The following is an 11,471-nucleotide window of genomic DNA, read 5'->3' on the forward strand; positions in this document are numbered from 1 at the left end:
CAAACTCTCAACCAGGCAGCCCCCCCCCCCCCCCTCACACCTTACCCGCCGCCCACCACCTGCCGTCTGCCGCCTTTGACGACAAGTGGTCTGCCTTGCCAGCCAATCGAAGCGGACCAGAGCCGTTGCGTCATCATCATCACCAGCAGCAGCAGCAGCAACAACAAGAATCCCAGTCGCATTCAGACGTCGTCGTCGTTGTCGCTGTCGTTGTCTACTTCAAAGATACTTCACAAATTGGTGCTGTTTGGCCCGCTTTGTTGACGCTGAACGACGAGATCGAAATCGAAATCGCTGGCCTGGCCTGGCCTGGCTATCTAGCTAGTCATCTGTCCGCTGTCCGCTGTCCGACAGACATCGACTGCGTGCCTTGTTGCAGTATAAAAGTAACTGGGTGCACGCAATGAATTTACAGTTGCAGTTCTCAGTTAAAAGCTTAAACATGAAACTTCTGGTGAGTTTGTTGAATCTGTCCGTGCGTGTATCCTTGCTAAAGTTGCGCTTTTGACAGATTCTAACCACTTTGTTGGCCGCTGCAAGCGCTGCACCCGGCTTGCTGGACTACGGTTTGGGACATACGGCCCCAGCCATTAGCTACGGACACGCGGAGCCCGCCATCACTTATGCACATGCTGCGCCCGCCATCAGCTACGCACATGCAGCGCCAGCTGTGACCTATGCCGCCGCTGCTCCAGTCATTAAGTCTTATGCGCCGGCCATCAGCTATGCGGCTCCGACTGTGGTCAAGTCCTATGCACCCGCCATCAGCTATGCTGCGCCTGCTCCGGTGATCAAGTCATATGCGCCAGCCATCAGTTATTCGGCTCCGACGGTGCTCAAGTCGTATGCAGCACCATCATATGCCGTCGCAGCTCCAGTAGTCAAAGCCGTCGCCGCTCCGGCCACCAGTTACTCGCACTTCAGTTCGGTAAGATTGATTGTGGAATCAGTGAAGAACTTTAAGATCATTTGTGATCGTCTTCCTTTTGGCAGGTTGTTTCCCACGCCACGCCCATCATCAAGTCATACGCAGCTGCGCCCATAGTTAAGTCCTATGCCGCACCAGCTATCAGTTACGCCGCGCCAACTGTTGTTAAGTCCTATGCCGCCCCAGCGATCAGCTATCAGCCAACTCTTCTGAAATCCTATGCTGCTGCGCCAGCTCTGTCATACGGCGGATACGATGATCATGGCTATGGCTATCACTAAGAGGCACTGCATCCGGCACGAGACATGAGCTGGGATGGCCGGAGTGAGGCATAGGAGTAAGCGGAATAGATTCAATGAGATAGAGATAGAAGAAGAGAGACAGAGAGAGAGAGAAAGAGAGAGAAAGGGAGGAGTTGACAGACGCACGTTTTCCAAAACTTTTTACTTTTTAACACATTCCCATATTTCGTATATTCTGTATTTATTTAAGGCTCAATCACTGCAAATAAAGAAAAATTACATTTTTCAAATGCACCTTTTGTTATATTTCACGCGATAAATCAGAAATCAATTTGGCTATTGACGCTGACCAAGAATATATACACCTTATGGGGTCCATATTTCTTTTCTGGAGTTGCAAGTTACTTGAGAGTGGGAAATAGAAAAAGACAGAGAAATCGGGAGAAAAGATAAAGAATAGGGAAACGTACGCTTCTGACAATTGGTTTTCAAATATTTTAACAATGTCATATTTTGTTTTGCTATTCTGCATTGGTTTAAATCTTAAAAGGGTTGAAGATTTCTTTAAATGCTGCACAGATCTTTAACATTTAAAACGATAAAGCAAATATTGATTGCAATAAAGCTTCCATTGTTTAAAATCTTTGCAAGCTGGCGCCAAGGTTGCTCCTGAATATCACAGTACTCCGTTGCCTGCGGGCAAGAGGATTTAGAAGACTTTTAATGGCAATAGACTCACGTGCTTTAATCTTACATCAGAGAATCGCAGTCCTAAAATTAAACGCAGTGGCGTGCAGTTTATTACGGCTAAGAGCCAAGCTGGCGCCTTGGCGCGGGGTGGATAGCATTCCAGCCACATGATGGCCACGTGCAGCAGATAACAATATATGGATATCCTCATAATGTGCTGATAGACTGACACTGAATCGAAAGGTAAATGCAACAAGTTGTCAATGGCAATCATGGCAAAACTTACTCAAGGGCGGCACATAGTGCGGCGAGGCGTGGCGGGTGAGATACATCAGACCCCAGGCCGTGAGCAGGAGCACAATAAGTACGAGAGCGCCGCGTCGATAGCCGCGCAACAGAAATGACAGCGCAATAAGAATCTCGGTTACTGCCAAAAAGGGAAAAAGGTTGTGCTGACTTCGGAATAAGATAAATAAAATAATTAATTACCAAAGAGCGGCATTACGAAGACAAGTCTATAAAATTCGCTATTCCGCTGCAGCGTAAATCCTATGGCCACATCGCCAGACATGGTCTGAAGCAAGCCTTTGGGTGTGTAGCGGAAAGTCGTGGCATTCTCCACATGCGTGACGGCAATTTCCACAAATGTCCAGCCGGATGGTGTGTTAACGTGCTCGTTGGGCGCCAGCGGTTTCCGGCGATTATCGTAGGCTAAGGCTATGCTTGCCTGATTCTGATCCACGCCCAGCTGAATGTCGCAATTGATGCGCTCGTTGGGCCAATTGCGCGCCGTGTCCACACACCATGTTGTCAGTTCCCAGTTGCTGACTATGAGGCTGACATTGCCATTGCTATAAACGCGCAGCTCAAAGCTTTTCAGCGCCACGCCCAACGAATCCAATGCGCCACTATAACAACAACATAACAACAAGAGTTTTTCTTACAAAAATGTAACTTTCTACAACTATAGGGTATAGAGAGTTGCTTTCTTCTAAGCTAAACGCAATTCATGACAGTTATATTATGCTATTTCATTTACTTACTTGAGCACCACAATCTGAGGTGTCCATATTTGCAATTGGGGATGCTTCAAGGATGTCAATCGCCCATAGCTCTCAGGCTGCCAGCGCAGTCGTTCATCTTGCCAATGCATCATGAGCTGCATGCGCGTACGCAACAAGGCACTGGACTGATCGTAGGATAGGGAGCGCATCTGAAAGTTAAACTCAATCTCGCTGAGATTGCCAGGCAGGCTGCTGTTCTGCGCCTGGTAAATGAGTGCACCCAGCAATCGCTCTTCGTCCGATTGCTGCCGCTGTTGCTGCTCCATTTCATTGCCTAGGTTATAAAGAGATGCAATATTTAAATAGAGACATTCTCCTGTCCAAGACACTTACGGTATCCATCGAAGGCGCAGTCGTAGAACCAACGTGCGCTGTTCGATCCGAATGTGCTGAAGCTGATGTAGTTAATGCTGAGCGCAGAGGCGTCGAGGAAATGCAGCAGTGGCTCCTTCTTGAAGCCGGGTATGTAAACGTACAGGTCGCCATCTGCAGATTGCCTTCTATTATGTAAATGCAATTTAATTTAGAGTTATTTTAGCTGTGTCTAACCTTTCGTTTGCACAATTTCAATGGGCGTTGGCTCGTATACCGAAAGCAGTTGCGGATCTTGATTCGTGGAGACGCGCCGCAAGCCCATGCTTGTGCGAATAGCGGAAAACGTATTTCCGCCGGCCCCTATCACTGCGAGGGAGAATTTTTTGAGCAAAAAACAATGCGCTGGTATCTCAATAAAAGGCTTACCGATCTCATATACACGATCATTGGGGCGTGGCCGGTTTGTTACCGAAAGTAATATATGCGCATCCATGCTGGTCAGCACGTAAAATTTCAGATGCAGCCGCTCATTTAACTTGACATTGTTGTTATCCAAAGTGTGCACCATAAAAAAATCCTTGTATGCATAGCCACTTGAGGCATCAATGTCGATGCTATCGCATGTATCCAGCTGCGCAAAGCTGATATTGTAACGGCCCTTCGCTACGACCGGACGCTGTGCCAAAACCAGATACAACAAACTGCTGATAAGCCATTTTGTGGATGCTATCATTTTAATTGATGTGTTCAGTATTCGTGCTAGTCCCAAATGCAACTGAAAACTAAAACGTACGCGCCTTCGTCAACGTAATCGAGGGCCACCGGAAAACGATTATTTGTTATCGTAAGCGATTTAATTATCGAATGCAAGCAACGCTGAAATCCATTTAGTATTTTTCTTACTACTTTAAGAGGCGGTATTCAACATGTTGTTTTGTTTGAGCTTAAATTTGAAATATTGCTACTTTAAACACAATATGTGTTCATAAATATTCTCCAACAGCTCAACAGATCTAGTTATTTACACCTTTTATTCTTTATTAATTTTATTAATAATCTATAAATGGATCTCTATGTAAGGTGACAATGACCTTAAACCAATTTAAGCTATTTACTAGGCACAGCCTGACAACTTTGCCTGTAATAATAGCTGATTGTGCAAATTCCAAGTGAACAACATAATTAAAACATTGAACTGGTTCCTTCAAAATTAAGTAGACCTAATTGAGAACCGTACTTGCGATATATCGATATTTATTCATCATCCCTAAAATATCGATACGATAGACTATCTGTCGAATTACTTCAGTTCAATTTTCATTTAAATTCAACATTGTTTTATTTGGCAATTAAGCGACACAAAGGCGATCCGCTGTAGCTGCTCAATTGGCCATGCAGGACGACACGCAAGATGCCAAAGCGCAGAAACTGGCTGCGGCGCGTAAAAAGGTAAAAGTAAAATTGAAAAACATCGTGACGTGGACACCCAACACTCTGCCTTGTATTGATTTTGATGATTGTTTTAGCTGAAAGAGTATCAGCAGCGTAACAACAACAACAATGATGAAAACGTCGGTACTAACACCCATTCGTCGACAGTGAGCATAGCCAGCAATTTGTCGGAACGTTCCGACTGTGATTTAAGCTCAAGCAATGGCGGCGGACCGCAGCACACGCTGGAGCAGCACACAACGCCAGCCCCAACCGGAGTGGCTGCATATTTTTCACAACAGACAGTACCGCTCATAGAGCCGGAACCAAGCCTAGCACAATCTATTTGGCCCCACAACGGGCAAGGCGATACCAATATGCAAACAATTCAAGTATTGATTGCGGAAAAAGCTCAGTTGAATACGGAGTTGACTAAGTGCCGGCATGTGTGCCGCGAGCGAGAACTGGAACTTGAGGAGCTACGCACAGAGCATGGCCAGACTACGCAACGGTTGGAGCAAATGCAGCAACATTGTCAGGAGCAGCAGCGCGGCGCGGAGCAGCAGCGCAATAAAAACGCTGAGCTTCAGCACAAAATAGCACTAGCAAATGCCGAAATCGAGGATAAAAATGCGCATCTGGGCGAGCTGGAAGCCCAACTCCTGCAGCTAAAAGCTCAAAAGGATGAACTACAACAGCAGCACGCAGACAAGTGCAATGAGCTTGAGATGGCACAACTGCGTATACGTCAACTTTCCGACGAGTCCAACGTCAATGCGGACAATCGCGTGGAGACACTCACCCAAACACAGTATATGTACGAGCAGCAAATACGCGATTTACAACAGATGGTAACACAGCTGACGCAGGACAAAGAACAAGCGGCGGTCCAGTATCAGAACTATGTGGCGAACCTTAAGGAACGCAATGCGGAACTTGCGGAGGAGACTGCAGAGCTAAAGGAACGCGAGCGCCAGCTCGTAGAGCATGTTAGCGGCTTGGAGCGTGATATCCAAAAAAATTTGGCTCTGCAAGCTCAATACAAGGAGGCAGCAAGCAACCAATCCCAGCAATCGCAAGAACAGTCAGAGGTGAGTGATCTGCTTGGACCAAAGGTTATAATAAACACACAATTTCTTTGTAGACGGCTTTACGAAATGAGCTGACAGCGCTTAAGGAGCGGATCAGCGACTTTGAATTTGAGCGACACGAGTTCCAGTTAAAAATCAAATCCCAGGACGATCAATTGCAGTCAAAGGAGATCAAACTCGCAGAACTGGAAGAGGAGTTGCATCGACTGCAAACAGAGCAGCCGGATCAGGTCAAGCTACTGGCCACCATGGAATCCGATAAAGTAGCGGCATCGCGAGCACTTAGCCAAAACATGGACATGAAACAGCAACTGGATGAGCTGCAGGTACGTTTTGTGCAGCTCACCAACGACAAATTGGATTTGGTCAATAAACTAGATGCCGAGGAGTTTGCCAACCGTGAAATGCGCCTGAACTATGCAAATATGGAGCGCAAGTTGCAGACCAATGAAGAACGCTTCAAATTCAAAGACGAGGAGATGATACGACTCTCGCATGAGAATGTCGAACTTCAGCGCACGCAGCTTATGCTGCAACAGCAGCTGGATCGCCTTCAGCACTACGAAGTAAGTGAATGAAAGTTGATGGCAGCCGTATAAACAATAAATCATGCTTTACTTACAGGCCAAGGTTTATCACAGTCACGATCTCAAAGACGTGTCAACTGCAGAAACTGAGGTAGCAGAAGGCGCTGTTGAGGTGCACGAGCACGATGCTGAACATAAGCACGAAGAGCATCACCATCACCATCATCCAGAACATTCCCACGGCGAACACTTGTCCACTTGCGAGACACCGTTGCTGCCCACCGCCGAGGCCGTGGAGAAACTTCAGTCACGCTTTACGACACTCATCAGCCAAGTCGCGGATCTGACCGAGGAGAAGCACAGCCTGGAACATCTGGTGTTGCAGTTGCAAAGCGAAACGGAAACCATTGGCGAATACATTGCCCTCTATCAGACACAACGGCGCATGCTGAAGCAGCGCGAGTATGAGAAAGCCGCGCAGATGCGATTGCTTAAAGCAGAGCGTGAACAGTTGCGAGAAAAGATTGACGCGCTTAACAAGCTCGTGGGAAGCTTGGGACTGGCCGTTGAGCTGCCAGCGGAACAGCTGCAGCCAGCAACAGATAGTAACGCCGCATCGGATCAGCCGCAGTTACCTTCAAGCGAAAACGTAACAGAGAATGAAAACTCACAACAGATACTACACAAAATACAGGACATTATAACAGAAATCAAAGTAAATACCGAACAGTCGCCAACCTCCTTGTCCAACGTGGCACAGCCTGGACATGCCGTGGATCATTTGAACTGCTGCCTGGGCAAATTTGAGGTTGTTTGAACAAGACAACGAAAATGCAAATGTTAACATATTGTATTTAAAGTGCAATTATTTGTCAGCGTAATCGCGTTTTCGCTTTCACCGCCCTCTGTAGTTTATACACAACTCTTTTGTATATGTTTCAAGAATATCAAATAATCAAACTAATTGGGGCTTACAATAGCTCTAAAAATAAAATATATTTAAAATTTATGTGGTTACAATTGTTTAATGGCAATTTGTGATATTTGCTTACAAGCTTTATATCAGCTAATTTCAGTTTTTTTTTTTTATCTATGTAAAATCAGAATTAACGGATAAAGATTAATATAAATCTTAACTATGAAAGAAGCTATTTATATCTCGACCGTGCTAAATCTTTGAAAGGGAAACTGGCTCGAATCCCAGGCTAGTCTAATCATGTTTAACAACAGGAAGATATTACACTCAAGAATTGAAGTCCGGGCCTATAGCGATCCGGTATGTACTGAAGACTCACTTCGTCGTCTTAAACGAAAACATAGTAGACGTAATAGCTTACAAGCAAAGGGATAATTTGAGTAGAATATGTAGACGTTAACAATTTAAGCATACTCTTCGCGGATAACAATCAAAATCAGATTATGACATACTTTTAGAGTGAATGTAACATTCTTGAATGACCTACAATAAAAACAGACTTTATTTACTTTGTGTCTCATTTCGCATTTTGGAGTTTAATTTGGGTTCCTTAAGCGACTTGGGCCGACAGCTACGACTGGGACGACCAAGCATCGAGCAGTCAGTACTAGATTGATCCGCCCTGCTATTTGCGCTGTTTGTGCGTTTGGGTTTCGCCTTTGCAGAGACAGGTTTCCAATTAGTAGTAAAAGTTTCCTGTTCTCGCCGTGGTGTGCTGCTATCGCCTGGTCGATTAGATATTCCGTTGAAATTGCTAAAGTTTAATTGACTACGGCGTGGCGTTAGTGCTGGCCCCGCATTTGGAGAGGGGCACTGAATTATCACATGCATCGATGAACTCGTTTGAGCAGCCAGTCTTACGTGTTCTATGCTTGGCTCCAGACTGTCGCTCTTAGTGTCATTTTTGTGGACACGCGATGATCTACAGTGCGCTGATGTAATCCTTTGGCTATCCGTAAGATAACTTTGCTGGAAATCACATTTTGCATGCTCTATGCTTGGATCTTTCATAGTGTTCTCAGTCTCATCTTGCGTGGATGGCGCTACACAATGTGCTTTTGTGATCTTTAGACTGGGAATCAGACTATCTGTTTTGTTGGTCAAATCGCGCAGAGGCAACGGGGAGATCTCCATGCTGCTGCTCGAGGCCCTTAGTTTCTGTGTCTCATGCAATTTAGGTGACAAGGACAAAGTGTTATCCTCACTATCGCTCTCCTCAATAATAGAAAACATATCAGCGACTGCAGTCGGTGGTGTTGGAGACACTAGAAACTGGTCTGGTGATGAACCTGCTTCTTGAAAGTCGGGCGAGTCCATGTTTCCCTGCAGCTCTACCAAGTGCCGTGGCTCTGGTGTTTTGCTAGCGATTACCAATGTTTCTTTCTAAATCAAACAGTAAAATGTTATTTTGAGAAAGGTTTACCTTAACCAGCTACTTACTACAGGACTAAACTCTTTGATTTCCTCATGGCTAGTGACACTACAAGAACTTAGACTCCGACTCCGACTTCGTCTTGTAGGTGATACGGCCAGACTTCTTTGAAGTAGGGCGCTGGAACGGCGCAACACGGAGCAAGCTTGGCTACTACTGTAGTGGCTGTGCCTTACATTATCTGATGCCGCTGAAGTTCGCGTAGTGGGATAATCACTGTTTCCGTCCAAATTCACATCTAGGGAGTTCATGAATGTCCTGAGTGCGCACTTCAGTTTGTTTTCGTTATACTGTGCCTCAGCCAAGCGCATTTCACGTTCTTCCAGCAACTGCCTTTTCAGTAATATCTCAGCCTTACGCATTTCTCCAATAGTTATTCGCTGCTTTTGCACCTGATCCATCAATTCAGCGTTTATTAATTTGTATTGCTCCATTATGCCATTTAAATAAATACACAGCTCCACGGAAAGACAATTTGAGTTTGGCGTCGATGCCAGAAATAGCATCGATTAATACTCAAAAGTACTTACCGATTCTATTGAAAGCCGACATTGTTATAAAAGCGATAATTAATTTGAGTCACTGTCGGTTATTTTGCTGCAATATGCATACACAATGTGTGTTATTGACTCAGTAATCACAATATAGATAATGTCACACTAGTTAAAAACATAGGCGGCTGTCAAATAAAGTAAACTATGGCCGTTTTAAATAATAATAAAAAAAGAAAACAAATGAGGACAATATCGATAGGTAAAATAATAATAAATATCGTACACACCGTCCATTTTCGATAACGCATTTGTGTAATAATCGATGCCACATTAAGCATCGACGCCAAACTCAAAATAGTCTTTGCCTGGCGCTGTGTATTTATATTGATGGGATAATGGAGCAGTACAAATTAATAAACGCTGAATTGATGGATCAGGTGCAGAAGCAACGAATAACTATTGGAGAATTGCGTAAAGTCGAGGTATACCTCCAAAGGCAGTTGCTAGAAGAACGTGAAATGCGTTTGGCCGACGCACAGTATAACGAAAACAAACTGAAGTGCGCACTCAGGACATTCATGAACTCCCTAGATGTGAATTTGGACGGAAACAGTGATTATCCTACAACGCGAACTTCAGCGGCATCAGATAATGTTAGGCACAGCCACTACAGTAGTAGCCAAGCCTGTTCCGTGTTGCGCCGTTCCAGCGCCCTGCTTCAAAGAAGTCTGGCCGTATCACCTACAAGACGAAGTCGGAGTCGAAGTCTAAGTTCTTGTAGTGTCACTAGCCATGAGGAAATCAGAGAGTCGAGTCCTGTAGTAAGTAGTTGGATAAGGATAATTGGGAAACAAAATAACATTTAACTTTGTATTTTAGAAAGAAACATTGGTAATCGCCAGGAAAACACCAGAACCACGGCACTTGGTAGAGCTGCAGGGAAACATGGACTCGCCCGAATTCCTAGAAGCAGGTACATCAGTTGCTGCTTCACCAGACAAGTTGGTGGTGTCTCCAACGCCAGTCGCTGATATGTATTCTATTATTGAAGAGAGCGATAGTGAGGATAACACTTTGTCCTTGTCACCTAAATTGCATGAGACACAGAAACTAAGGGCCTCGAGCAGCAGCATGGAGATCTCCCCGTTGCCTCTGCGCGATTTGACCAACAAAACAGATAGTCTGATTCCCAGTCTAAAGATCACAAAAGCACATTGTGTAGCGCCATCCACGCAAGATGAGACTGAGAACACTATGAAAGATCCAAGCATAGAGCATGCAAAATGTGATTTCCAGCAAAGTTATCTTACGGATAGCCAAAGGATTACATCAGCGCACTGTAGATCATCGCGTGTCCACAAAAATGACACTAAGAGCGACAGTCTGGAGCCAAGCATAGAACACGTAAGACTGGCTGCTCAAACGAGTTCATCGATGCATGTGATAATTCAGTGCCCCTCTCCAAATGCGGGGCCAGCACTAACGCCACGCCGTAGTCAATTAAACTTTAGCAATTTCAACGGAATATCTAATCGACCAGGCGATAGCAGCACACCACGGCGAGAACAAGAAACTACTAATTGGATACCTGCCTCTGCAAAGGCGAAACCCAAACGCACAAACAGCACAAATAGCAGGGCGGATCAGTCTAGTACTGACTGCTCGTTGTCTGGTCGTCCCAGTCGTAGCTGTCGGCCCAAGTCGCTTAAGGAACCTAAATTAAATTCCAAAATGCGAAATGAGGCACTAACCAAATAATAATTAGTTTAATAATGATATTCAAAAAAATGAGTTCACTTGTAAGCATTCTGCGTTCCTTAGAGAACCATCGCCAGGAAGATACTTTGAAGGATTTTATAGCGGTTTACAAATGTAAAATATGTTGATTATAAAATACATTGGCAAAAGCAATTATGCAAACTGTGTCTAAGTTTATATTGTCTTTTAATAAAATAGTCTGTAAATAATATAAATAGAGTTTTTTTCCACCCATTTCAAATGACATTTAGGTATATATGAATGTGTCATGGATATATAACAATTGGATATATAACAAAAATTCGTAAAAGATTTTTTAACTCTCGTCAGCACAAGTTAATGCTGTGCCTTGATCACCAATCATTCAGTCAGTCAGAGTCAATTAAAGTAAATATAAAACAAAATAAATGAATAGGTATAATAATTTAAAGCTGGTAAGTATATTGTTAAGGGAGTACCTTAATGCAATATAAGTATTTTCCTGAGAATCGTAATTTTCTGGTTTCCAACACTTATTGAAGAC

The 11,471-nt window shown here is 44.4% G+C and overlaps 5 protein-coding genes across 5 annotated transcripts; 3 read left to right on the forward strand and 2 right to left on the reverse strand.

Annotated features, from left to right (window-relative positions):
* Positions 1-40: 40 nt before the first annotated feature.
* On the forward strand, positions 41-1,460 carry LOC6627269 (cuticle protein 16.5). Its single transcript, XM_002049875.4, has 3 exons — positions 41-454; positions 512-928; positions 994-1,460. The coding sequence occupies exons 1-3, from the start codon at positions 404-406 to the stop codon at positions 1,207-1,209; spliced, it is 684 nt and encodes a 227-aa protein (XP_002049911.2). The 5' UTR covers positions 41-403; the 3' UTR covers positions 1,210-1,460.
* NtR (neuronal acetylcholine receptor subunit NtR) lies at positions 1,395-4,028 on the reverse strand. The gene is made up of 8 exons (XM_002049874.4): positions 3,666-4,028; positions 3,474-3,605; positions 3,258-3,410; positions 2,904-3,198; positions 2,350-2,768; positions 2,147-2,287; positions 1,925-2,091; positions 1,395-1,863 (listed from the first exon to the last, which is right to left on the reverse strand). Exons 1-8 carry the CDS (start codon positions 3,970-3,972, stop codon positions 1,735-1,737), a joined length of 1,743 nt encoding a protein of 580 aa, XP_002049910.1. The 5' UTR covers positions 3,973-4,028; the 3' UTR covers positions 1,395-1,734.
* A 488-nt stretch (positions 4,029-4,516) lies between these two features.
* On the forward strand, positions 4,517-7,297 carry LOC6627267 (Golgi matrix protein 130 kD). Its single transcript, XM_002049873.4, has 4 exons — positions 4,517-4,688; positions 4,766-5,761; positions 5,815-6,327; positions 6,386-7,297. Exons 1-4 carry the CDS (start codon positions 4,632-4,634, stop codon positions 7,103-7,105), a joined length of 2,286 nt encoding a protein of 761 aa, XP_002049909.1. The 5' UTR covers positions 4,517-4,631; the 3' UTR covers positions 7,106-7,297.
* Positions 7,298-7,748: 451 nt separating this feature from the next.
* Positions 7,749-9,199, reverse strand: mei-S332 (meiotic from via Salaria 332). Its single transcript, XM_002049872.4, has 2 exons — positions 8,705-9,199; positions 7,749-8,647 (listed from the first exon to the last, which is right to left on the reverse strand). The coding sequence occupies exons 1-2, from the start codon at positions 9,128-9,130 to the stop codon at positions 7,766-7,768; spliced, it is 1,308 nt and encodes a 435-aa protein (XP_002049908.3). The 5' UTR covers positions 9,131-9,199; the 3' UTR covers positions 7,749-7,765.
* A 326-nt stretch (positions 9,200-9,525) lies between these two features.
* LOC6627082 (shugoshin) lies at positions 9,526-11,163 on the forward strand. Its single transcript, XM_002049871.4, has 2 exons — positions 9,526-10,011; positions 10,070-11,163. The coding sequence occupies exons 1-2, from the start codon at positions 9,586-9,588 to the stop codon at positions 10,946-10,948; spliced, it is 1,305 nt and encodes a 434-aa protein (XP_002049907.1). The 5' UTR covers positions 9,526-9,585; the 3' UTR covers positions 10,949-11,163.
* Positions 11,164-11,471: the final 308 nt, after the last annotated feature.

This window comes from Drosophila virilis, chromosome 5 (genome assembly GCF_030788295.1).
Source record: "Drosophila virilis strain 15010-1051.87 chromosome 5, Dvir_AGI_RSII-ME, whole genome shotgun sequence".
Lineage (NCBI taxonomy): Eukaryota > Metazoa > Arthropoda > Insecta > Diptera > Drosophilidae > Drosophila > Drosophila virilis.

What these genes read in the sequence shown, in the direction of transcription:
- NtR (XM_002049874.4), bottom strand. Translation starts at nt 3,972, where the DNA reads ATGATAGCATCCACAAAATGGCTTATCAGCAGTTTGTTGTATCTGGTT. An exon ending in TGATCGTGTATATGAGATCG is followed by an intron (nt 3,606 to 3,665) that starts GTAAGCCTTTTA and finishes TCTCCCTCGCAG; the next exon opens with TGATAGGGGCCGGCGGAAAT. An exon ending in TGAAATTGTGCAAACGAAAG is followed by an intron (nt 3,411 to 3,473) that starts GTTAGACACAGC and finishes GGCAATCTGCAG; the next exon opens with ATGGCGACCTGTACGTTTAC.
- LOC6627267 (XM_002049873.4), top strand. Translation starts at nt 4,632, where the DNA reads ATGCAGGACGACACGCAAGATGCCAAAGCGCAGAAACTGGCTGCGGCG. An exon ending in TGGCTGCGGCGCGTAAAAAG is followed by an intron (nt 4,689 to 4,765) that starts GTAAAAGTAAAA and finishes TGATTGTTTTAG; the next exon opens with CTGAAAGAGTATCAGCAGCG. An exon ending in AATCGCAAGAACAGTCAGAG is followed by an intron (nt 5,762 to 5,814) that starts GTGAGTGATCTG and finishes ATTTCTTTGTAG; the next exon opens with ACGGCTTTACGAAATGAGCT.
- LOC6627082 (XM_002049871.4), top strand. Translation starts at nt 9,586, where the DNA reads ATGGAGCAGTACAAATTAATAAACGCTGAATTGATGGATCAGGTGCAG. An exon ending in TCAGAGAGTCGAGTCCTGTA is followed by an intron (nt 10,012 to 10,069) that starts GTAAGTAGTTGG and finishes TTTGTATTTTAG; the next exon opens with AAAGAAACATTGGTAATCGC.
- mei-S332 (XM_002049872.4), bottom strand. Translation starts at nt 9,130, where the DNA reads ATGGAGCAATACAAATTAATAAACGCTGAATTGATGGATCAGGTGCAA. An exon ending in TCAAAGAGTTTAGTCCTGTA is followed by an intron (nt 8,648 to 8,704) that starts GTAAGTAGCTGG and finishes TGTTTGATTTAG; the next exon opens with AAAGAAACATTGGTAATCGC.
- LOC6627269 (XM_002049875.4), top strand. Translation starts at nt 404, where the DNA reads ATGAATTTACAGTTGCAGTTCTCAGTTAAAAGCTTAAACATGAAACTT. An exon ending in GCTTAAACATGAAACTTCTG is followed by an intron (nt 455 to 511) that starts GTGAGTTTGTTG and finishes CGCTTTTGACAG; the next exon opens with ATTCTAACCACTTTGTTGGC. An exon ending in GTTACTCGCACTTCAGTTCG is followed by an intron (nt 929 to 993) that starts GTAAGATTGATT and finishes TCCTTTTGGCAG; the next exon opens with GTTGTTTCCCACGCCACGCC.